This window comes from Gallus gallus, chromosome Z (assembly GCF_016699485.2).
Source record: "Gallus gallus isolate bGalGal1 chromosome Z, bGalGal1.mat.broiler.GRCg7b, whole genome shotgun sequence".
NCBI lineage: Eukaryota > Metazoa > Chordata > Aves > Galliformes > Phasianidae > Gallus > Gallus gallus.
The window spans coordinates 44,907,004-44,931,303 of NC_052572.1; the positions used below are offsets into that span (position 1 = coordinate 44,907,004).

The 24,300-nt window shown below is 38.4% G+C and overlaps 1 protein-coding gene across 12 annotated transcripts in view; it reads right to left on the reverse strand.

Moving 5' to 3' along the window:
* AUH (AU RNA binding methylglutaconyl-CoA hydratase) overlaps nt 1-24,300 on the reverse strand; it is a 112,070-nt gene that overhangs the window by 87,400 nt on the left and 370 nt on the right. For 11 of the 12 annotated variants that reach the window (XR_005842627.2, XM_040655554.2, XM_040655552.2 and 8 more), the window contains exons 2-3: nt 14,320-14,387; nt 14,135-14,222 (exon numbers count right to left, since the gene is read on the reverse strand). The exons of the other annotated variant lie outside the window; for it this stretch is intronic. Coding sequence is in view for 10 of the 11 variants with exons in the window: in XM_040655554.2 (XP_040511488.1) it covers nt 14,135-14,222; nt 14,320-14,387 (156 nt within the window). In the remaining variant the exon portion in view is untranslated. The remainder of the gene's footprint in view (nt 1-14,134; nt 14,223-14,319; nt 14,388-24,300) is intronic. 12 annotated transcript variants of the gene reach the window in all.

Sequence of the window (24,300 nt, forward strand, 5' to 3'; positions counted from 1 at the left end):
GAGATGAACAAGAGCCTGCAAGTCACGTTTGTAAAAATCTGTATGAGCAGAGGTGATTCACTCTCACCACTCCTGAAACTCACTACCCACCGCCTCTCTGTGTTCACATCCAATGTTTGGACTCCATAAACATTCAGAAAGTATCAATGAATGTCAATAGGTGCCATTTTTTCCACATGGAGGAATTCAATTCCACATCTTCACTTCATATGCACTTCCACATCAGACGTCGATTTGTCAGACTACCTCTCTGCTGCAACGTGTCACATAGCAACACAGTGTAACAGAATACTAGTGTGAAGGTTCAACTTCTACTGCCATACCACCACCATCTGCCTCTGACATCACGGGTCAACATAATAAAATAGGAGGCATTACTTTCAGAGCAGCCCTTCAATGAAGTTACAGAAATGTCTTAAAGCAGGCTAGGATAGCAACACTGTTTTGAAGAGATCTGAAAAAAAAATACCATTCCTCTGAAGTATTGAGAATTTTTCTCTACCCTAAGAATTGAAGTGAAAAATTTATAAGAAAAGTTCGTTGCTGATACAAGTCTATACAGCACAGAGGCATAATTCAGGTCAAAAACCATCAAACTGACCTACTGAGTCCCATAGCTACAGCATTTCCCTTAATCATGGGGCATTCAATATCTACACTGGTCAAGAAGATGTGCTGTGGTTGGGAGATTTCTTGTTTAACAGGAGCAGTACTGTTGGATGGGGAGGCAAAGATGTAAGAATTTGCACCCCCCTTTTTCAGTGTCTGCTAGTGCTCTCCACAGAGACTAAACCAACCCCTACTTATACTGCTCTTCTGCTAGCTCCTACTGTATAGGTGCAAAAGAGCCAAGGGACAAGCTCATCTCAGCCAAGCCTCTTCCTCTTACTTATGTCCACCCCTGACCCACTGGCACGCCAGATCACCAAATAAAATTCTCTAATTTAAGAATATAACTCAAATGGATTACCTAATATCTAACACTCTAAGGCACTGCGATTTCAGATTACAGTAAAAATCAGTTGCTAACAAAAAGAAAAGCAGTGAGAACGCATAACCTCAAGTCATCTCACAAAGCTTGGCCTAGCTGGAGGCCATGAAGGACTAGAGGTACAGAAAGCACCTTTGTCCGCAAACCTCTGCTTCTACCTGAGCTATACTAAAGATACTTTTAGATTAAAATAGGTAAAGACCATCACCCCAAATACTGAGTTCTTAATTAAGAGTTCATCACTGTGCTCTGAAGATGAAATGGAAAAAATAACCCAGCACCTGTTGGAACAAAGCTACAGAGATTTCAAATATCCCATTAGCACAGAGCTATCATAGCTAGTGACTCAAGATTTCATTGTAATTGTCATGTGAAACTACAGTTAGGTTCCGTGACTCCAGCTATCAAGTGAGCCCCCATCTACTTGCTTACTTGCTCTCTACCAGCAGAACTGTAGAGAGAATTGGAATACAAACAGCAAGAAAAAGTCTGATGAGTTTAGAAAATGAGAGTTTAGAAGTAAAGGTGAGGAGAAAAAGAGAGAGAGACAGAGACAGAGAAGCAAACACTCATCAGCAGCAGGCTGATGCTCGGCCAGTGCCCAAGTAAGGTCTATTTACTGTAAGAAAATCTTCTTCCCAGTCTTACTTCTGAGCATGACATCATACATAATGAAATGTCCCTTTGGTCCACTGGTGTAAGCTGTCCACTCCCAAGCTTTGCCAATGCCCAGACTACTCAACTGCACTGGGAACAGAGGGAGCAGCATAAGAAATGGAGACAGCCTAACACTCTGTATGCTCTGTTCAGCAACACCCAGAATGCTAGTGTATCATCAACACTATTTAGGTCATCAAAATAAAATATAGCATCATAAGGTGTTCTATAATGAAAAACAAGTCCATCACAGCCAAAATACATCCAAATTCATATGAAAAGACCACTAGCACTCAAAGCACTTGTTAACACATAGGTCAGTTATAGGTGAGACAATGCAAATACTTCAAAATAGTTGTAGAGAGCTAAAGAAGGCAGATACGTACCAAGTTATCAGAGGACCCGCCCGAACTACTCCATGACTTCAAACAGCCTAGTGAAAACTGCACAGATAGTGTTTTAGCTTTGGATATGAAATCAACTTCGCTAATATACCTACTGAAATCAGCAAAGGACAAAAAATTATACCACACTAAGGTTTTTCCGGAACAGAAGATTCTCAAGCATGCCAAGAAGACTTAAGTTGCTTCTGCAGAAACAACGACTGTTCAGAAACAGCATCCACTCCGTTCATCAACCCCACAAAATCAAAGACTTCAACAGCACTAAATCTTGCATTTCTCAGGCTCTGACAGACACAGATACCAGAACTGGTCTGTTGATGGTGAAACAAATTTTTAGTTAAGTCACATCATTTTTTTCATGGTCAAGTTCATACGAACATCAGTAAATTGCATATGTAAGAAACTATTGCTTTCCCACCAGAATATATAAATTTCTTACATGGTATAGACTGTGGGCCAAGGTGACATGGGCATACAAATAGTCATCTAATCACAAGTATCTCTGACACAGAAATGAACAGAAAAGTTATGTTATGCATTTAAGAGTGTAAAAGAAGTTCAAGACAAGACAGCTTTTAAGCAGCCTTTAAGACCACTCTGAAAGTCAAGCCCACTGTAATAAGCATACAAAATTCAGGAATTTATCTACATAAGTGATCTAGAAAAAGAGGTAAACTTGATGGAAATATTACAGAAAATATCTATAAAACCAAAATCAAATGCACGTTAGTTGTGTTAAATATGTAGTGTAACCACTGAATATGCATTTCCACTGTACACAAACTCACACAACCCAGTCACATTACCACATACAACGAGGTTCAAACCTTAGAGAAATGTACTAACAGAAATGACAAATACAGAGTAAAACTATTTCTGATTATTTTCTAAATACTGAAGTAAGAATTTGGACTTGTTTTATATCTAGGCAGCAGAGCCTTAGTGATAAAAAAAATCTGAAGGTATCTACTGCAAAACATAGCTTTTCCAATATAAAGTGTTTTATTATTTCTCTAGCCATCCAGAAGATCTTGAGCATTGTGTCAGTTTCAAACATCTCAAAAAACTGTCTAAAAGTTCTCTATCTGGTCAGGATCCAGTTCATTTATTTGCAACCTATATTATACTTCTTTTTCTTAATAAAATTACATTCAGTTATCTAGTTATGGAAAAAATGGTAGCTCTAAAGTAAAATCTGTACCTTCTGTAAATAAAAGCACCCTGCAGTACAGAAAACAAACAAACCCCACTTTCAAAATTTTCACTCAATCTACAGCAAGTTAGATGTAAGACAGGAACTCACAAAGGCTAAGTGTAGCCTTCAGATGTTAGTTTCCTTAGGTTTTCTGTACAACTGCTAGAAAGAGAAGATACCTGGAGAACCAATTTGAAAATTACAAGCAGAACTCAAATATAAAGTAATTAATTTTTTTCAGCAGTATAGTCAAGCTTTTTGACTACATCTCCACAAAATAGTAACAGCTTATTTTGTATCAATATTTGAATTTAACAATTTTAGGCACTAAATTAGATCAATTTTTTTCTGTATGCTCTTGTAATAATTTTTTAAGGGCTTTAAGAAAGTCATTATCACTTCTTGTCACCAGTCATTTCTTAAACTAAAGAACTAAGAGATCCACCCTCTCACACTTTATCTAGAATGTGATACCTTCAAGGCAGGTTTCAATGGAAAAAAAAACCACAGTAGTTATATATTTTTTTTCTAGCAGATTAAAAGCAAACTATAATATTTTAAGTTATTTATAAAGAATAAACAAAAAATAAGCATAGCATTTGTTTTTATCAGCTGTTGAAACTTACCACAAGCTTACTACATTCTTCCATAGCCTAAGTTCATAATTTAACTCTTTTTTCTGTAAACTTTCCAGTACACACAAATCTGTTCAGTGGCACCATGCATATCCCATTGTTACTCAAAATTAATTCTAAAGACAGATATCCATCCTGAAAATAACCCAATACTTCAAATAACAGAAGTTGATTATAGTTCTGTGTGACTGTATTACAGAGACAAACCTTAGGTAAGTGCTGTCACAAGAGGAAATCACTACTCACCAAGCCACATCATTCCAACTATGTCACCATCCACAAGTACATCAATTTCACTTGGAAAGTTCATACCAGATATGTTCAACCCACATCCCATAGGCTGCATGCAGCCCAGCACAGTTTGCAATGCAGTCTGGCTCCTACTGCCACATCATCACAACAGTGGCTCTGCCCTTCCATTTGAAATAAAATTAAAACCATTTAGTGATGGTGAATTTATTAAGTAATGTATAGAAAGCGTGGCAGATATAATGTGTCCTCATAAAAAAAGATTTCTGAAGAAACAGGAAAATCTACTGAGAGAAATTTAGAGTAAAGCTGCTAATTTCAAATTTTATGCCTTAGTGATAGATGAAAGTACTGATGCTACAGATACAGCTCACCTTGCCATTTGCATTAGAGGTACTGACAAGAAACACAATATCACTGAAGAAATGGCTTTTCTGGTACCACTGAAAGACACAATTAAATTTCTCTATTTGTTTGATGCAGTAAAAAAACTCATAAAAGCAATTTTCTTTCACCTTTGTCAACAAATCTGTAAAAAATAGGGACTTAATAAAATTAATCGAAGATGATGCAATTGCTACCGGCAACTCATGTTTGATGAAATACCACTGCATCACACACCAAGAAAATCGATTTGCAAAAGCTTTAAAAATGGCTAATGTCTTGTAAATAATCATGCAAGCTGTTCATAAAGTCCAGGGGATTGAATCATCACCAATTCCAGAAGATGCTTAAGAGTATGGATGCTGATTATGGGGACATCTTTATTTTTTATTTTTTTAAGGAAGATGGCACTTAAGGTAAAATGCTGAAAAGATTTTATGATTTGTGAAATGCAAACAAGTCCTTTATGGAATCAAAAGGAAAAATGTGTATGTGAAGATGAAGATTAACGTGAAGATGAAACGTGAGTATTAAAAATGACTCACAGGTTAAGCATTCTTGGTGGATTTGATCACACATTTAAATGAGTTAAACACACACCTTCAAGATGAAGAGCAACTTATCTGTGCTACATTTCTAACCATAACAGCATTTGAAATGGAATTTAAATTATGGCAAGGTCAAGTTATGGCAAATAATTTCATGCATTTAAATACACTGGCTAAACACAGTCCTGCGAACAATAAAAAATATGCAGCCCTGCTTTCTGTTTTGATAAATCTGAGAATAGTTTTCAAGATTTAAAAAAAATCAATTTTTGATATATTTGTAACTCCATTTTCAGTCGACATACATTACCTGCAAATTTTCAAATTGAATGTGTAGAGTTGCAAAGAGACATTCAACAAAAAAAAAATTAGGTAGTCTCTCTTTACCAGACTTTCATAACGCCTATCTTACAAGAGAAAAATACGCCTTGCTTCAAAATCACACCTTATTCATGTCATCACTTTTTGGCAATACGTATACTTGTGAACAATTACTATCAAGGAAGAAACATAGAAAGAGTAACATTTCATCAAAAATTTCTGACAAACACCTTCAGAACTAACAATTGCAGCAACCTCCATCAAACTGGATATTGACGCACTGATTTCACAAAACCAGGGTCAAATATACCACTAGATTTATGTTTTTGTTGCTCTGATTTTTGTTTTAATAAAAAATACATTAAAAGTAAGTTTTGTTACTTAAATACATTAACAATGTTACACATTTTATATGCAGCCCAAGACAACTACTATTCACTCAGGCAAGCCAAAAGGCTGGACACCCATGGGTGCCCCTTAAGAATTATTACCATAAGCAGAGGATCAACTCAGACAAATTTGTTTTTTTTTTTAATAAATTTTAAGTAATAGCAGAGATCTCATGTTTAAGATAAATTTTGTTCCAACAGGAAAGGAGACTGAAGACCACATATTACTAGGATTCATCAGCCACTTACATTTCCATTGTTGAATCACATATGTCACACAGAAGGAAGAATGGTGAAACACTGCACCATTAACTTTAAAAGGCAAATTTAAAAGTTGCATCGATTAAATAAAAATAAAGCTAAAAAAAACGCTTCTCTAGGTGGCTTTCATAATTTGTCTTTCCATAATAGCCTGATCTCAAACACATTATTTACCAGCTTTGTAATTTGCGAGCACAATGAGCTATGGTCTACAGCTCATTCAAGACCAAAAAAGGAAGAAAAATTGCAAGGAAATATCCTCAACTGGCATCCTGGAGCTGAATAAACCGATTACCATAAACTTTTTTTTTTTTTTTTTTTAAGAAGAAAAGTTTTATACCGCAGCAATATTAGCAGTGCAGAAAGCTGTTTCTACTTCCACTAAAATCTATGAAAAAAACTATAAGAAAAGCATTGCGTGGATGAAAGTAACACCAACTCAGTTAGTCTTCAATTAGTGACAAAACCGAGTCTCTCTTACACAGTAAATAAAATGTATTTATTAATGGATCTTTGCACTGAAAGAAAAACTAAAGTTATCATTGGAAAATGTAAAATCCAGATGAAAGGGATATGCAGGCGTTTCGAGCACACAACAGAGGAAGAGAGAGACATCTGAGTGGATGCTCTGGATGAGCCTGAGGAAAAAAACACTGCATCTTATGCAAGACATGGAATAAAGAAACAGATAGCTTCAGATTGAGCCTGCCTTGTTGCAGTTTATCTACTTTAGCCTCCTCAGTCACTCTTCTCAACTGGAGATAAAGCTTCCTTTCTGCTTTTATTTAGTACCTTTTCTAAACAAGTTTCTCTAAGATTTTATATAATCAGTTCCTTGGGACAGCCCCAGTTGTACTTTTTAAAAATCCATAGTAACTAGTGGGTCAACTTGTCTGGCTGTCCACCAAGCAACTCTCTCAATCCTTTCATCAACAGAAAATAAGGAGAAAATAAGATAGAAATGTTCCTGGGTCAAGAAAGACACAGGAAGATCGCTCATCAGTTAACCATCATCAGGCAAAAGAAAGGAAAACAACAGTGGCATACCACTTGGCTGTCTTTGACTCCAGTTCATTTTGAAGTACTAGCATGACTGGCATGGCAGTACTCAGTGGTGGCTTGACTTCATTCAGAGCAAGATAGTTCACTGTTAGCCACTGAACTTTCATACTGTCCATATGGGACTGTTAAAGGGTGAGTGAGTCTTGCTGATTATTCCTTGGCTTTCCAACTGATTAATAAGTTTATGGATGGGAATCAGGGAGTCTTGGTGAGATACTGCAGCCAGTGCATAGCTGTGGCAGCAATCAACACCTGTTTTTCCTCTCCTCTTAGAAATACCACAGCAGAATGGCCTTCTGAGAGATCAGGAAAGGTAAACAGCTGCTTAATGTCCTCCACCTCCAAGACAGCTATACCAAAAGCCCACTGACACCCTTCTGAGTCCCTGAAGTATCCCATCCTGAGATAATCTCTAACAACAATGCAAGGAACCTCTGGGCCAGCTGAAATGGGGTCCTTTCATTACTCCATCCCAGTTAGGCTCACTTTAGCCTCGAATACGGTTATGTTTTGGGACCCTCCTGTCTCTCCAGAAATAAAGATGGTTCTGCCCCGTTATAACCTCATAGCATTACAGTACACTGTGCACCAGTATTCACTAGAACTCATGTGGTTTTGATATGCCAGTCCATCAAATTCACACAGTCCAATAAACTCAACTCTACCTGAAGGAAGGGCCCCTCTAGTTCCTGTTACTTTATTCATCGCTCACTTCTTATGAATGTGAATCTAAATGCTCATTATCAAACTCAGAAATAAGATTATCTACTCTGTCTGGAGAACTGCCTACTGGAAACTGGTGCAAGCAATTTTCCTGCAACAACCCTCTTCTGTGATTATTTTTAGGCAGATAAAACTGCAAGGTGGCATGTAGCATGTACTCACTCTGTCTCAAGCAGAGTAAAACTTACTTCTAACACCTGGGATAATTACTTGCACAGGTAAGGGAGAATTTTTTTTCTCTTCAAGACACTGAACCAGTTTGTCCACAACCAAGACATAGGCCTGTAGGGAGGAAGAGATTTTCTTCGTGTTTTCAAAATAGGCTAGCCACTTCACCCATCGTTTTTTTTTTTTTTGTTATACTAGCCGCTACTGCCAGTGTTGGCATACAGTGATGGTGCATGCCATACCAATTTCCGCCACATAGTTTGTGAGCCCTTGACATCACCTGGGATCTTGACCTCATTATTTGGGTCAATATTAAACATTAACACAGATAATTCCCTCAGGGCCTGGATACCTTTCTCCATGGTGGTCCACTTGCCTTGGTAATATACCAGATCTTTCTTTTTGGAGATAAAAGAAATGGCTTATTTCCCTATACTCTCATAGAGAAAAATTTCTGGAAACCTTCCCATTTTCTTTTCTTTCTCTTTCTTTTTCCTGCTAATAGATATATAAACTAATATAAACTACAAATGCATAAAATAATGTATTCAACTATTTACCATAAAAGCAACTGCTGCATTAACTACATGTAAATTCTTTTATTATTATTGTTTGCTAATTGTGTTGTACTTTGCTCTACAATTAGCAATGAGGTTCAAGTAAATATGGGCAAGATATAAAGAGTAACATCAACTAAATAATATGTTGAACTAATCTGGGCTACATTACGATGCTATAATCATACATATGACCATTTAGGAACACAAGAGCTCTGTCATGTTTAAGGTCAAGACAAAATTTCTGCTTATTGCAATTTCTTCTGAAAGTCAATGTTTCTGTAGGATAGACAGTAAAAGGAACATTTGGAGTTATCTGATAAAGGTACTTCCAAAAGAAAAACTTTTAAAACCAGCTTTTCTTAATGGTCTTTTTCTCTGTAAACTGGAGTATCAAGCCATAATTTGAGCAAGCATGTTATTGGCTAAGTTGTTCAGTAAGTGTTCCAGAAAATCATGATAGCTGTTAGCTGTTTCAGGAAAACACAAGAAACAAAATTAAGAAGAAAAAATCATAAGCATCAGGCAAACACAAGCTGTAAACTCCAAACTCAACAGATTACTATGAGTACACTCACAGAACAAAGATGACACACAGCTGACCACCATGCCACTGAGCCCAGTAGTCTACTTGCACCTGTTTGAATCTAAGCATTGGTAAAAGTCTAAAGTGAAAAGAGGATAGAACCTAGTTATAATCTACCCCTGATGGGATTTATTTAGGGCAAGTAAATGCGTTTATAGTGACAAAAATATTTAGAAGGCACTGAAGAATTTTCATACATTATTTCAGTCCTCAGAAGGGAACCATTGAGTAGTACATTAACTCTATTCTTAATTCCTATGTATGAGCCAGAGCCCAGAGGACCAAAAGTATGATCTGGGAAAGTACTATCCTCTCTATTTGCTTAATTAACAGAAACTGGGAAGAAAAAAACAGGAGACTCTAACCACATTTGTACCTCTGCACTAGTCTTGCAAGAGTAAGTGAAGTATTTGAGGGTTGTTAACCTTTTTCCCCCTTTGCATTTTCATTCAGTCCACAACAAAAACTCATAAATGAAGTTTTCAAGGATTGGCTCTCCCAGGCCTGTCTACTTCATAAACCTCTGCCAGAAAAACTACACCAGCTGGAAATGTCAGCTGTAAAGCACAAACTATATAACTAACTTAGCTATGCTGGAAACAAAATCTTGATGTACGCAAATTATGCAAAAAAAAAAAAAAAAAAAAAAGTTGGCTTTATTCACACCACAGACTCAAGCAATGAATTTTTGCTGGCAGAAGCATTACTTCTGCATTTCCAAGAGGGGAGTTTATTGGCAAAGCTGCAGTGACTTAAACTGTTTTAGATCAAAGCGGTTTTTAAAGAGATCCAACACCCAAATTTTTCAAGCTGCCTTGAAAGTCAGTTGCAACAACAACAAAAAGGTTAACTATCTATATTCTGATATGTCTGATATGTCTCAAGGATTTCTGAAGGAAGGTCTCCAAGGAACAAGCATACAAATCTGTCAATTAAAGACTGCCCTCAAGTCTTCTTTGATTCAAGTATATACAAAGAAAATAACTTATCAGTCTCACAATCTCTATTTTAGTTAGTGCAGTTGTCTTTGGTGAAGCAATACTGAATAATGAATTCTTACACACTCAGCTATCTTGGCTGCAGAACTGGGAAGACACACAGCATAAGTTTATGTAAACCAAGATGGGTCCTATACATTCACTGCAGAAAGGCCAATATTTATTTACTTTTAGACAAAGAAAGGCTAAGAAATGACCTCCAGCCAGAAAACCTGGAACAGAAGCAGAAGGCTTCTGAAGAGCCCAGCTAGATGCATTAAGATGCATTTTCATAGAATCAAAGAATCACTAGATGACCTTTAAAGGTCCCTTCCAAGGATTCTATGATTCTATGAAAACACACCCTAAAGCATCCAGCTAGGCCCTTCACTGACTTCTATATACCCCTTTTGGTCAGTGCTAGGGCATTAACGAGGAACTTTCTGCATCCGTAAAGTAAAGAGCACCAGAAAGGAGATACAAAGGGAACAGGTGAAGCAAAATACTCAAAGTGAACAAGAAAGCAGAAACAAAAGTATACAACTGCTGGCACACATCTATTGTCTATAGAATTGTGCTGGCACACATCTATAGAATTCCTCCTCTTTTCTCTCAGTTCAGCATGTAAGAATCCCATAATTTGGAACCATCCTCAAATCCACACTGTTCTTCACCAGACTTTAAATATTTTAATCAACCACACTGTCATTTAGCAAGTAACAGTTAGATGTGAGCTTTTGTGGACTAGCCCTTTGAAGGAAACATGACATTTGGCTTGTGGCTTTCATGGATTTTTGTTGACAGAGGAGGAATGGCAAGATTTAAGGGCTTTGAATTTCTTTCCACACATAAAAGGGAACTACATTCTAGGACAAAGTTTCTCAATCTGTGGTCAGTAAAATACCAGATGGTGGTCCAAAATATCATCGTAAAAAAATGTGTTTTTAAAACTATACATTCCCACAGATGCAAGAAAGGAGAAAATACAGAAAAAATTAAACAAACATTCAAAGTTTAGCCTAACTGAATTGCACCATACTGCAAAAGCAACATTTTTTTGAATTTGTGAATTGATATTTCACAAGATGATCCTTCCATTTTTAAAAGAAATTAAGTGATCATGAAATAAAACATTGTCCCTTAGCATTTAAGTTTGAAAACTTTCTTCTGTTCTACTGAATTTCCAAAAAAAGACTTCAAAAATAATACTTTGCTAGATTCACTCCCTCTCTCTCTCTGACTTCCCTAAGCTATTATCTGTTTTCTCCATATTCCCCTATGCTTTCTGTTTTTTCCCTCTCTTTATACACACCTCTTAACATCTTCTACAGAAGCAACCCATACAGCCACTGAGCTCCTTCTGATCATTATTTTGGCAAATTCTGTTTCAAATCTTCCAGCTCACCCTGAATTTCAGTTACCACTGTTGGAACATCATAATTCCTCTGGTTTAGTTGCAAGAGCTTCCTTTCACAGACCCACCCTCTTATCTGTCACTTTTTATTTCTGTTAAGTTATGACAATCGGTCCATACTCTGACTCCAAACACTGATTTAAGATTTAACTATCCAGTCGTACTCTTATTCACTTCTCTTCTCACAGTTATTTTCATTCCTATGTCCACACATAAACATTCTTGCATCTTATCATATAATCACAGAACTCTTAGAGTTGTAAAGGACATCAAGTCCAACTCCCCTGCAGTGAACGTGCACAGCTACATCAGATTGCCTAGGGCCTGATTTGGCCTCCACTGAAAGTCTCCTGGGACAGGGTAAGCACCACATCTCTGGGCAACCTGTTCCAGTGCCTCACCATCCTCCCTGAAAAAGACTTTTTCCTTATATCTACGCTCTTTAAGCTTGCAATCATTTCCCCTTGTTCTATCACCACAGACCCTGCTAAAGAGTCTGTCCCCTTTTTTCCTGTAGATTCCATTTAGATACTGAAATGCCACTATCAGGTCTCCCCAGCCTTCTCTTCTCCAGGCTGAACAGTTCCAGCTCTCTCAGTCTGTCCTCCGAGGATAGGTGTTCCATTCCATGGATCATGTTTGTGTTCTTCCTCTGGGCACACTCCAACAGGTCTATGTCTCTCCTGTACTGAGGTCTCCACATCTAAAAGCAGTACTCCAGGTGAGGCCTCATGAGCCGAGTGGTGATTTTTGATGCAGCCCAGGATACAGTTGGCCTTCTAGGATGTAAGGGTACATTACTGGCTCATGTCCAGCTTCCCATCCACCAGTATCCCCGGATCTTTTTTGGAAGGGAATTGCTCAATCCTTTCATTCCCCAGCCTGTGCTGGTACTGGATGTTACCCTGACCCAGGCAGAAGATCTTGCACTTGGATTTGTTGAACCTCATGAGGTTCTCCTCAGCCCACTGCTCAAGCCTGTCTAGGTCCCTGTGGATGGTGTCCCATCCCTCTGGTGTGTCAGCAGCACCTCACTGCTTGCTGCCATCCACAAAATTGCTGAGTTCTCCACAGTCAGCTTTCTAAACACACTCTAAGTTGTTCTTCAAGCCAGACAAACAGACAGTAAAGCACTCTTTACATCTTAACATGAAAATGGCTCTGCAAAGCCATCCAATAAAGAATACTATGCAACTTGGATTTCATAGATGCTATTTAAATAGGATACCTGAATTCCCATCACTAAAAATTAGTCTAATCTCAAATTTCCTTTATTACAGCTACCATTAAATTCATGAATGTCGAAAAAATTGAAAAAAAATAATTGTTAGAAGACTCAACTAATAGACACATTTTTGCATACATTTTCTAACATGTAACTTGAAAACACACATGCATGTGTTCCTCTGAACACTCACCACTCTTCCTCAGTTTAATAATGGCAGCTTTTAAATGTTTATTTTCCCAAAGATTAGTATTAGTTCCTAGTGTCTACAACTTCTTGTTTCAAAATCAGGATGCAACTTTTGAATGAAATACACTGATTATCATACTTATATTTGAATTCTTGACATGTATTTCTAAATGCTGTATGGACTACTCCTTTTTTTCAAAATGATTCTTTATGAAAGCCTTATAAGCAACACACTGCAGCTGAATGAAAATAGTTATTAAAACTAACAACAGTAAAAACTCAAACTACATAAGAATTACTTATACATGTTACTCAAGTAAAAACTGGAAACAAGGTTTTGCATTTAAAACTGACTTAATTATGTTATATGTGGTTAGTAAGTTTAAATACTGCAGAGAACAGCAAGATTTTAGAATAGATCTTCTCTACCCTGACAGTTCTATGCATGCACTAGAAAACAGAAATGGACTTATTTAACCATTTGAAATGGATTATGATTCAATTTGAACAAAGCACTGTATTGGACATCTGAATATGAAGACACCATTCACCTAAAAAATACACGTCTCCTTCCACTGATTTTGATATGTTGACAAACTCTCAAATTCTTGTTCCCAGCTTTTGTTTGTTCATAGCTTTTGCTTTCTTACAACTCTGGTAGGACATTTTTATTGCTTGACATTTGGGCTGTGTGTGCGCTTTGTTTTTTTACACTCAGTCTCACTAAGATTACATTTCATAATGAATTTTATCTAATTTAAAGTTGATTTTAATGTATTTAAAATACATTGAAAATATGTTTTTTATACAGCTTTTCATACAGCTATTAGCAGTTTTTGGTCCTCAACGTGAAATACATGCAATAATTTCTAAGAACTCAATTAAATGATTTGACACCACACTTTTGAAACACTTTATGACACAGAAAGAATAAAATAGATATTCAGGTCTTGTTAACAATTGAGAAAATCATATAAAATCACTGTGTTTGCTACGGAGATGAATATATTCAAAAGACAAGTTTCCTTGGAATCTGGGTTTTTTTTTCCATTTCTTTCTCTTCTTCCATTTTCTTTTATTTTTCATGTGTGTATCTGTGTGCCTGTGTGAGTGTGTGTGTATTGTATACATATGTCTGTGTGTGGGCAAAAAAATCAGACACAGATTTCCAGCTTCTCAGGAAAATTAAGTTTGCATACCAGCACAGAATATCCCTGGGACTTCACTTCGGAATATAACAGTTCGTACTTTCTTATCAGATTTCAAAGCATCCACAGCTTTTGACATCTAAAGAGAAAAGGAGGAAGGGGAATAACCAAACACTTTTAAAGGTATTTAATTGCAGTACTTCACCTTCATGCTAAAAACTATTCTTTTCACTTACCATTTTTAAAAGATTTTTGTTAAGTGCATTCTTGGCATGAGATCTGTTTAACCCAAGCACCACAATTCCTAGAGGGGAAGAAAAATTGCATCACTGTTATAATACAGAAAAATATATAATACCCACATAAGTAATTATTTCAATTTCAGAAGTGCTATAAGAAACATACTAGTGTAGTCATTTAGCTACTGAGTTTTAGAAAGAAACAAATGGACTTAAGTTTTCCAATGTTGAACATTTCAGTGTTCAAGAGAAGTGATATATTTTAAGTAGTAAAAATCTGGCCCTAACACTATCACATGGTTACAAGGGCTGAACTTTAAATTACCTGCGGCATGCAGAAATTTCACATTTGTGTGTGAAGTGCTGACATGTAATCAAGCAAAATAATGCATTGTTTCCACATTTAGACAGCCTGCTTTGAGAAACTTCTTACAGCAAGAAGTGCTATCACAGCTAAGACTAACAATTCCAGTACAGATAAATGAAGCCACACAGAGAGAATGCTAGCAACGATATATCTGAACTTCTGATTAAAAATAATAAAACATATAGAAACTCCTTCTCGAGACACAAGCTCAGTGCTACACTATACAGCTTTGACCACGCATTCATAACTCCCTTAGTCCAGTTAGAGATCAGTTGGCTCAATGACTGGTTACACACACGTTGATCTGTGTCACACAACAAGCACCATTTACTTGTCCTTATTTCTTCTCCCTTAACTTAACAGACATGATAATCAAATGGAAAAATCCCAAGAAGTTTATACAGACAGTAATCTTTTAGGCAATTATTTCCTGATTGTATTACAATTTCCTGAATTCTAAAACATCAGAAATTGATCCAGTCTTGCTAAGGTCAGGATTTCGTTTTTCACCTGGAGAATACAAGGCAAATGAAAAGAAGGCAATGGACTAGCACTGGGAGCAGGAGTGAAAGAGAAAAAGGGAGCTCCCTTTATCTCAAACAAAAAGGCCCACAGTGTTGCCATCAATCTACCAGAAACTCAGTATTTGTTTGTGTATTTACTACCACAGCACTGAGCTCTGCAAGAATCATCTCTATATACTCTCGCTCTCCTAGTCATCTTAGGAGAGCACACTTTGCTCTTGCTTGCTCCAGAAGTCCAATTAATCCTTATCAAAAAAGGGAAGAGCCTGACTGATCCAAAAAACCTTTATTCCTTTGTTCTCTAAAAACAAACTAAATTCATCAACACAACTGCAACAGCCCTCAATCAGCATTCAGACAGGAATCCCTACATGCTTCTGACTGCAGCACTTATCTACTGTTGCAACTTGTTTTTCAGGATTGTTCAAATACATCATGTCTTCATACACATAGATAAAGCAAAATCAGGACCACGTTTTAAAGCAACAAGTCAGTTAACCTGGCTTTGATTTTAAGCTCCAAGGCTGGTACACTTGCATATCCAAAGTTTGAATAAGGTGAAGGCATTATCATCTCAAACTATTTTTTTAACTAAAAAATAAGGTCCTTAGCAAAAATATGCTTTTTCAATGGCAGCGACGCTCTTCAGTTACCTTCATCAATATTAGAATGAATTCCCAATTAACATTAAAACATATTTAGTAATTTTTCCCTTAAAGACAAATCATACAAGTTAACAGAAGTATTCCACTGAGTCATAAACCTATCACTTCTGTCTCCCTTCACAGATAAGTGGGAGGTAAATACAGATGACATCCATTTCTTAAATAAGGAGGGGGGGGGGGGGGGGGGCGGGAAGTAAAGAAATAACTGCAACCAGAAAAGCATAGGAGGCTAACATGAGACAATCATATATTGAAATGAGGCATATTAAAAGATATTCCCTGAAAGCTTGTTTGACTCAGTTTTGATCCAATATTTCACTATAATATTGTCTGGACATCCTTAAGTTCCTTAGTTATTTTTAAAACTGCAGTAAGGCTTGGGAAGTTTTCCCAGTGTATTAACCAATGACCAAATTACAGATCAATTGAGTACTTGCTCAAAGTCATATTATCGAAGTAGAAAAATAGACTTATTTCCATTTGAGTAATTTAATCCCAAGAATGTACTTTCTTCCTTCCCTAGCCAAATCCAAGATCTCCTTGTCACCAAAATCTGGGAATACATGTCAGTTTGCTGAAGACTCTGAATTAATTGCTGGGTGTCATCCTAACAGAAACTGGTCAAGATAAGTCTTCCCTGTTTTGGCTACCCAAAAGAATTTAAATCCCTGGTCATATGGGTATATAAATGTTATATAAATTTGCTCTAAACAGGGCAAATTAGATGCTATACAACACTGCAGAGTCCCATCAAACCTTCTGGAAAAAAAAATAGCAAGAAGTACAAACATTATCAATAGCCACTTTAACAATTATTGGTAGCAATACAAAATAGTTAATTGCATGTATTTTGAAAAATCTCACATCCTCATTTGAAACATTTAATCATGGTTCACTCTTTCCAAAGTATCCATTTATGTGCATGCAAATATCTTAAAAAAAATTCAAAAAACTTATCTGTAAAAACTAGTAAAAACTCATTATCACATTCACAAACAAATATCAGAATAAATCATAATAATGGAATTCCAGCATCTTTACAATGCCAAGGGAGTTGCAGATACATTAGAAAGGAAAAGCCCTTCAGACAATGCTGAATGCAGTATTAATTTCATATTTTTTTCCTGGGAGTCATTTCCACATGACTCCAGAAAACTTTTTAGCAAATAAGGTGTGTCTATTATTAATCACATATATTAAAAATCAAATTTCATAGAATCATAGAATCGCTAAGGTTGGAAAAGACCCACAGGATCATCCAGTCCAACCATTCACCCTTCACCAATGGTTCTCGCTAAACCATGTCCCTCAGTACATCATCCAAACGCTCTTTGAACACCACCAGGGTCAGTGACTCAACCACCTCCCTGGGCAGCCCATTCCAGTGCCTGACCACCCTTTCAGAAAAGTAGTATTTCCTAACATTCAGCCTGAACCTTCCCTGGCGCAGCTTGAAGCCATTCCCTCTAGTTCTATCACTAGTCACCCAAGAGAAGAGGCTGATCCCCAGCTCACTACAACCTCCTTTCAGGTAGGAGGTTGCTCTATAGAGAGCAATAAGGTCTCCCCTGAGCCTCCTCTTCTCTAGACTGAGCAATCCCAGCTCTCTCAGCCGCTCCTCGTAAGGCCTGTGCTCCAGACCCCTCACCAGTTTTGTTGCCCTCCTCTGGACACGCTCCAGGGCCTCAGTGTCTTTCTTACAGTGAGGGGCCCAAAACTGGACACAGTACTGAAGGCGCGGCCTCAGCAGTGCTGAGTACAGGGGAATAATTACTTCCCTGTTCCTGCTGACAACACTATTTCTGATACAAGCCAGGATGCCACTGGCCTTCTTGGCCACCTGGGCACACTGCTGGCTCCTGTTCAGTCTAGCGTGAATAATGCATTTCACCCTATTAGCTAGATTTTCCAAGGGACTAAGATGACTACAAACGCTATGTAAGTAGTCATAGACAGTTTCTAGTATTTCTCAGCTGTTGGAGAATGCACGGGAACTGTTAGGTCATGGCCTGAACCAGTGATTGAGCACCTGGTAAAGGGGTGTAGCCAGCCCTTGGAGCACAGGTGGAAACAATTTACCTGAGCAACCACAAGGGGTCATACACCCCTCCCCAACCTGATTTAAGGGCATGCAACCACAAGGGAAGCATCTCTACTTGGAGACTGCCTCATTTGGAGTGTTTCGTAAGTTCTGATTCCTGAGAAAGGGGTGATTCCTTTTTCATTACCAGATTGTGACTTCTGTATTTCTTGTGTGATCCCAAACTGGTTCAAAACCTGCTGCCTCCTCTCCCAGCAGAGGAAAAGCATAAGCAAACACACAATGAATGCTACACTTGTGACCAGAGCTGAAACATAATTTTTATTTTAAAAAGAAAATTATAATTAAGTCACATGAACATAAAGAGGAAAATCATATTTTAGTGCGAAAAGGATACACATGCATACATACAAAAATTCTTTTGAAAGTAGTGCATCATATTTCACTATGTTGGCTCACAGTAGTAGAAGCGGATGTTGGTGGTATGGCTGAACAGGTTGAACCTTCTCACTATTATTCCATCACGTTTTGTTGCTGTGTGACAGATGGCATTATAGGGGCAGTCTGACAAAACCACATCTGGCATGGAAGTGTGTATGAGGCAAAGGCACATCACTGAATTCCTCCATGGGGAAAAAAAAAGCACTTACTGACATTTATCAATGTTTGCTGAACAAATGTCCGAACAGTGGATGTGAGCCCAGTGAGGTGGTGGGTGGTGCATTTCAGCAGTTCTGACAGTGGGTCACATCTACCAGTGCAGTTGTTTACAAGTCACACAATAACGGAATCATCAAGCTTGGGAAAGACGTCCAACATCATCCAGTCTAAATGTCAACTTACCAACATTTCCCCACTAACCCATGTCCCTTAGTATCACATCTACACATTTCCTGAATATCTCCAGGGATGGTGACTCAACCACCTCCCTGGGCAGCCCATTCCAGCACCTGACTACTCTCTCAGAAAAGAAATTTCTCCTAACATCAAGCCTGAATCTCCCCTAGCAGAACTTGAGGCTATTACCTCTCGTCCTATCACTAGACATGCAGGAGAAGAGGCTAATCCCCATCCCACCACAGCCTCCTTTCAGAGAGCTATAAAGTCTCCCCTGAGCCTCTTCTTCACTAAATGATTCAAGTTTGCTCAGCTACTCCTTATAAGATGCTGTGTCTGACAACCAAAAGGTCCTGGACAAAGAATGATCCTGAGTTTGAACAAAGTATTCTGACAGAGAGCATAACTGAATGACTGCGTGCCTAGAACCATGGGCTGCACAACAGTTTTGAGGAATGCAGCATTTGCAGCTAAAGTCACTTATCTTGTTGTGGTAGGAAGCTGACCTTGCTAGTTTACCTTGTTTTGCAAGCAGGTGTTCCACTTGAGCTCTGCATCATGTGCTGGCCATGAGGATGCAGCATGCAAGTGGAAAAAATCCTGTAGACCCTGGAGAGAACAAAAGCAGGAGGGAGGCTGTGGTGGATTCAAGAGAGAGGAAAAGTACACCCTGAAGCAGGGGACACCCTTTTGACAACAACTGTCAACTCTACTACAGGCATGTTCCTTCTCTTTGTCCCACTCACCTGTCTCTCAAAGGTAGGTAAGTAACACTGCACCTGCTTAGGGAGTTTCTGCTTGCCACTGAGATTATCTAGAATAGATGCCTCTGTGTGTGTGTGTGTGTGTGTGCGCGCGTCAAACAAAATTCACAACCCTCTGTGCTGCTCTGAGTGTGTAGTCTGCTTGCCTTCACTCCTGAGACATCCTGTCTCTCAGATCCAAATGTACTCTGAAACAGACGCGTGCTCCAGATCCCTCATCAGCTTCACTGCTCTTCTCTGAACATGCTCCAGGACCTCCAAGTCTTTCTTAGTAAGGGGACAAAAACTTAACACAGTACTTTAGTTGCAGACTTACCAGAGCTGAGTACAGAGGGACACTTCACTGCTGTTGCTGACAGCACTATTTCTGATACGAGCCAGGATGCCATTTGCCTTCTTGGCCACCTGGTAACACTGCTGGCTCACGTTCAGCTGAGCAGCCACCAATACCCCCAGATCCCATCTTCATCTACACAGTCTTCCAGCAACTCTTCCCCAAGCCTGTAGTGTTGCCTGGGGTTGCTGTGACCAAAGTGCAGGACCTGGCACTTGGTCTTGCTGAACTTCATTGCTTTGGCCTCAGCCCAGAGATCCAGCCTTTCCAGATCCCTCTGAAGGGGTTTCCTACCTCCAGGCAGATCAACACTTTCTCCCAACTTGGTGTAACCTACAAACTTGCTGAGGGTGCACTAAATCCCTTTATCCAGGTCATCAATAAGGATACTAAAAAGGACAGGCCCCAGTATTGACTCCAGGAACACTACTCACGACTGGTCGCCAGCTGGATTTAACTCCATTCACCACCACACACTGGGCCTTGCCCTCCAGGCAGCTCTTTACCCAGCAAAGAGTATACTTGTCCAAGCCAGGGGCTGCCATCTTCTCTAGGAGAATACTATGGAAGACAGTGTCAAAGGCTCTGCTGAAGTCTGTCATGGTTTTATGATTTTTGATTGGTATTCCACATCATAACATCATATAGCACACTGGGAGTTAAAGAGTTCCGCGTATTGTCGCTTGGTCTCAGAAGAGAAGAATGAACTACAACTCCTAGAAGATTTCATTGTTCTGTTTCTGTTTTTCATTTGGAGGGAAAGATAAAACTGACTGGGAGTCACACGACTGCCTCTTGCTCTCTTTGTCCTCTGTGCTCCCAGATCATCTTGCCTACAGCATTAGTGTAAGGACTTTGGTTTTGAAATTCCCTCCCTCTCATTTTATTTGATTTATTAACTTCAATTCCAATTATATTGTATTATGTTGTATCATCTCACATTCTGTTATTATATTTAGTAAATTAAGTTTTCTTGTTAGCTCGCTGCTACTCTTTTCCTCATCTAGGCCCAACTCTCTACCTTTTTCCTTCTTCCGCCTTTCCTGGAGCATGGGTCCGTGGGTCCCTTCACCCCCTGTCATGGAAGTAGGCCAAACTGGGCTGAAACATGATAGAAGTCTAGGTAGACTATATCAAGAGCCCTCAACCAGCAGGAGGGTCACTAAATCAAACAAGTAGATCAGGTTGGTCAAGCAGGACCTGCCTTTCACAAACCCATGCTGGCTGGGCCTGATCCCCTGGCTGTTCTGCACACACTACGTGATCTCACTTAAGATCATCGGCTCTATAACCTTCTCTGGCACCAAGGTCAGGCTGACAGGCCTACAGTTCCCTGCATCCTCCTTAAAACCCTTCCTGTAAATGGCAGTAACATCAGCAAGCCTTCAGTTCTGTGGGACCTCTCCAGATGACCAAAAATGCTAACAGATGATGAAAGGCAGCCTGGCAATCACGTCTGCCAGCTCCCTCAAGACCCTCAGGTAGATCACATCTGGCCCCATGGATGTGTGGCAGTCCAGGTGGAATTGTAGGTCTCTGACTGTGGGGGGATTTACTCTGCTCCCAGTCTCAGACTTCCAAGTCAGGGGGTAGAGTACCCCAAGAGTAATTGGTCTGACTTTTAAAGACAAGTGTAAAGAAGGCACTTAGAACATGGCATGCAGGCTCTCATTCATCAGTGTTGACAATGCACACCTAACTGTTCTGATTACGTTGAAAAACAGTGTTTTGTAGCCAACAATTTCCTCTATTAAACACTGCTTTGTGGTCCTTACATCTGTTCTAGTTTCCATGGAAATAAGGGGAATTACTTTCAGAGCAACCTACATATATGCATGATGGCTTCAAAATACCTGTAAATTCCCAGATACATCCTCATTTCACAGTGTAACTAAATATGGGATTTTTATAAGTAAATAGTTCATATTAAAAGGCTCTTGTACTTCAAGAGAAACAGCAAAATATATATGATGCTATCATTATTTAAAACCGCTGAGAGAGATCGTATTTCTTTCCACATTAAACAAAACAGGGTGAATCAATTTAAGTAAAATGATTTGATCTTGTATTACATAGTTTATCTCAGTACAAAGGAAACTGTGCTTTAATGATTTTTATCTGCTCTGTTTTGTACTTTGTAGTTTTCAAAACAATATTCATTCTCAATATTTAGTAGTAACACATTTACTTATAAGTCCTGACTCTACAATCATACTAGTAATTTGTCCTATAAAGGTTAATTTGATCTACATAAGAAGTACTTACAGAAATAATTTATTTGTATTGCACATATGCAAACACACTATCAATCCAAATGTACTCCTAAATAACTAAAAGAAATCTGAAATGAGAGAGGAAAGAAGAGGGAAGAGAGAAGTTGGTTTTTCACTTGTCTCCATTTATTGTATTTTCTTAAGTGAAACAAGAAAGCGCAGTGAGTGCAGCATGAACAATTCTCACTGCTTCCACTGATCATAGTTTCAGTAAGTACTTATGTGTTTCATAAAATCATACAGATATGTATTGAGCGTTATTTTTAAAAAGCAACTAAACAATTTGCAAAATCCTAAGTACACACCTTTACCATTTTATCTCTAAGTAATTCTGTGTATCTTCCCGCACTCCTTAAATTAGTATATCTCAGCTGCCCAAACATTTTTACTTAAAAATAGGAGAAAGTAAAGTTTTCTCTTTTATCAGCTAACTATCAATTTTTCAAGCTCTGAAAGAACTATTTCAAATGAGACCATGATTGTTCTGCACATTTTATGTTCATTAACATTCGAAGTGATGACGATAGAACACTGTCTTACATATACTAATTGAACTAAAAACCCTAAATTCATCCAAGTTTCTAATGGGTTTGCTAATGCAACTTGGCTAGAAGTTCTGAAATGGCAATAGCTTTAATAAATTTCAGACCTTGAAGCAATAATCAAATACAATTACAAATAAAAGACATGCATCTAATTAAAAAATAATAATGCACCCATATTTATCTCTATTCATAGGAAACTGATACTGAAAACAATGTGATTTACATGTTCACAATACATAAGCATTCTACAAACACATTCAAATTAAATCTTTTGTATTCTTTTGTCTCAAATAAAAAATTCAGTAATGTGCCCTTTCATATATAGTCTCATTTCAGTATATGTTTAACTGCTTCCCAAAAAGTGTAGTATGTGAGCCACCTGAAAGTGCTACAAAGCAGAGCAGTTTGTTACTTTGCCTGAAAGGAAAGATCCATCTGGAACTACAGGATGTGCACCTCTGCGTGAGGCAGCTCTGGTCAGTTTTCCTGCTTCCCCATGCAGCACTGGGGACGGCACATCTTCCTCTGAGCAACTCAGAAAGACTAGGTATATACAAGAACAGAAAAATAGCACAAATAAACATGTGTATGTCTTGAAAGGTAGTTAGAAAGACAGGGTCTGCCCCCATATGCACTCAAGAAGTATGAAGTGGAAGAATATGAAAGAGCAATGGTGCTGGGGTCCCATTTGGAAAGACGCGGAAGGAACTGCTGGAGAAGGAAAAGGTTTGTTAAGAGATTAGTGACAAAAACCACCGGGGCTTAAATAGCATTAGCATCCTAACAGAGCACAGGTATTACATACTGTAAACTCACACAGATTAACTTGCCACATGGTGAGAGGAGGATGGTGTACACTAGCATCACAGGGAAGACACAGAAAGAAAGAGGCACAGAACGTACAAGCAGAAATACTTTCCAATGTTTTACCAAGTCTTCTTTGCTCCTGTCTTGCCTCCACCTCAATTTAAAACACGTTTAAAATTAAGACATATGTTTAAAACCAACTCTCAGTTCTCCAGTTTGTTGAGAAAACAGGAGTAAAGAAATATTGTCTTTAAGGAACTCTTGGGAACAGAACAATAAAAAGTGGATTTCAGGATCAGATTACATCACTGATCTTAGTGACTTAAAAAACAGATCTTCTAACCCTTAAGATAAAATTGAAAGTCTTACATATACAAATATATATATATATAAAAATATATGAATGCTCAATTCAAAGGCGTGTGCCCAAAACTGTGCCAAGTTTAACATAACTGAGTTGATGTTTTGAAAGTTATAAACTCAATCCTGCATCTCAACACGATTATTCCGAGACCTACTGTCCACCTAAAGAAACACATACATCACAGAATAGTGCTGCACACAAGAAAAAGTATGTACAACTTCTATGTCCCTGTCTGCCCATAGAAAGAAGCACACAGCAGGTGTGGGATGCCGTTTCACTGTAGCGCATAGCCGCTAAACTTCACTTCCTGCCAGCAAAGTGGCTAGCAGATGAGACATACATCCAGGAGAGTATTTTGAGAAAAGCCAGAAGGGCTGCTGACCTACTCCTGCAAGTAACAGCGGCCCCGCAGTAGCGGCGCAAAGAGGCTGAGCAGGAGCCGCCACCCGCCTCCCGC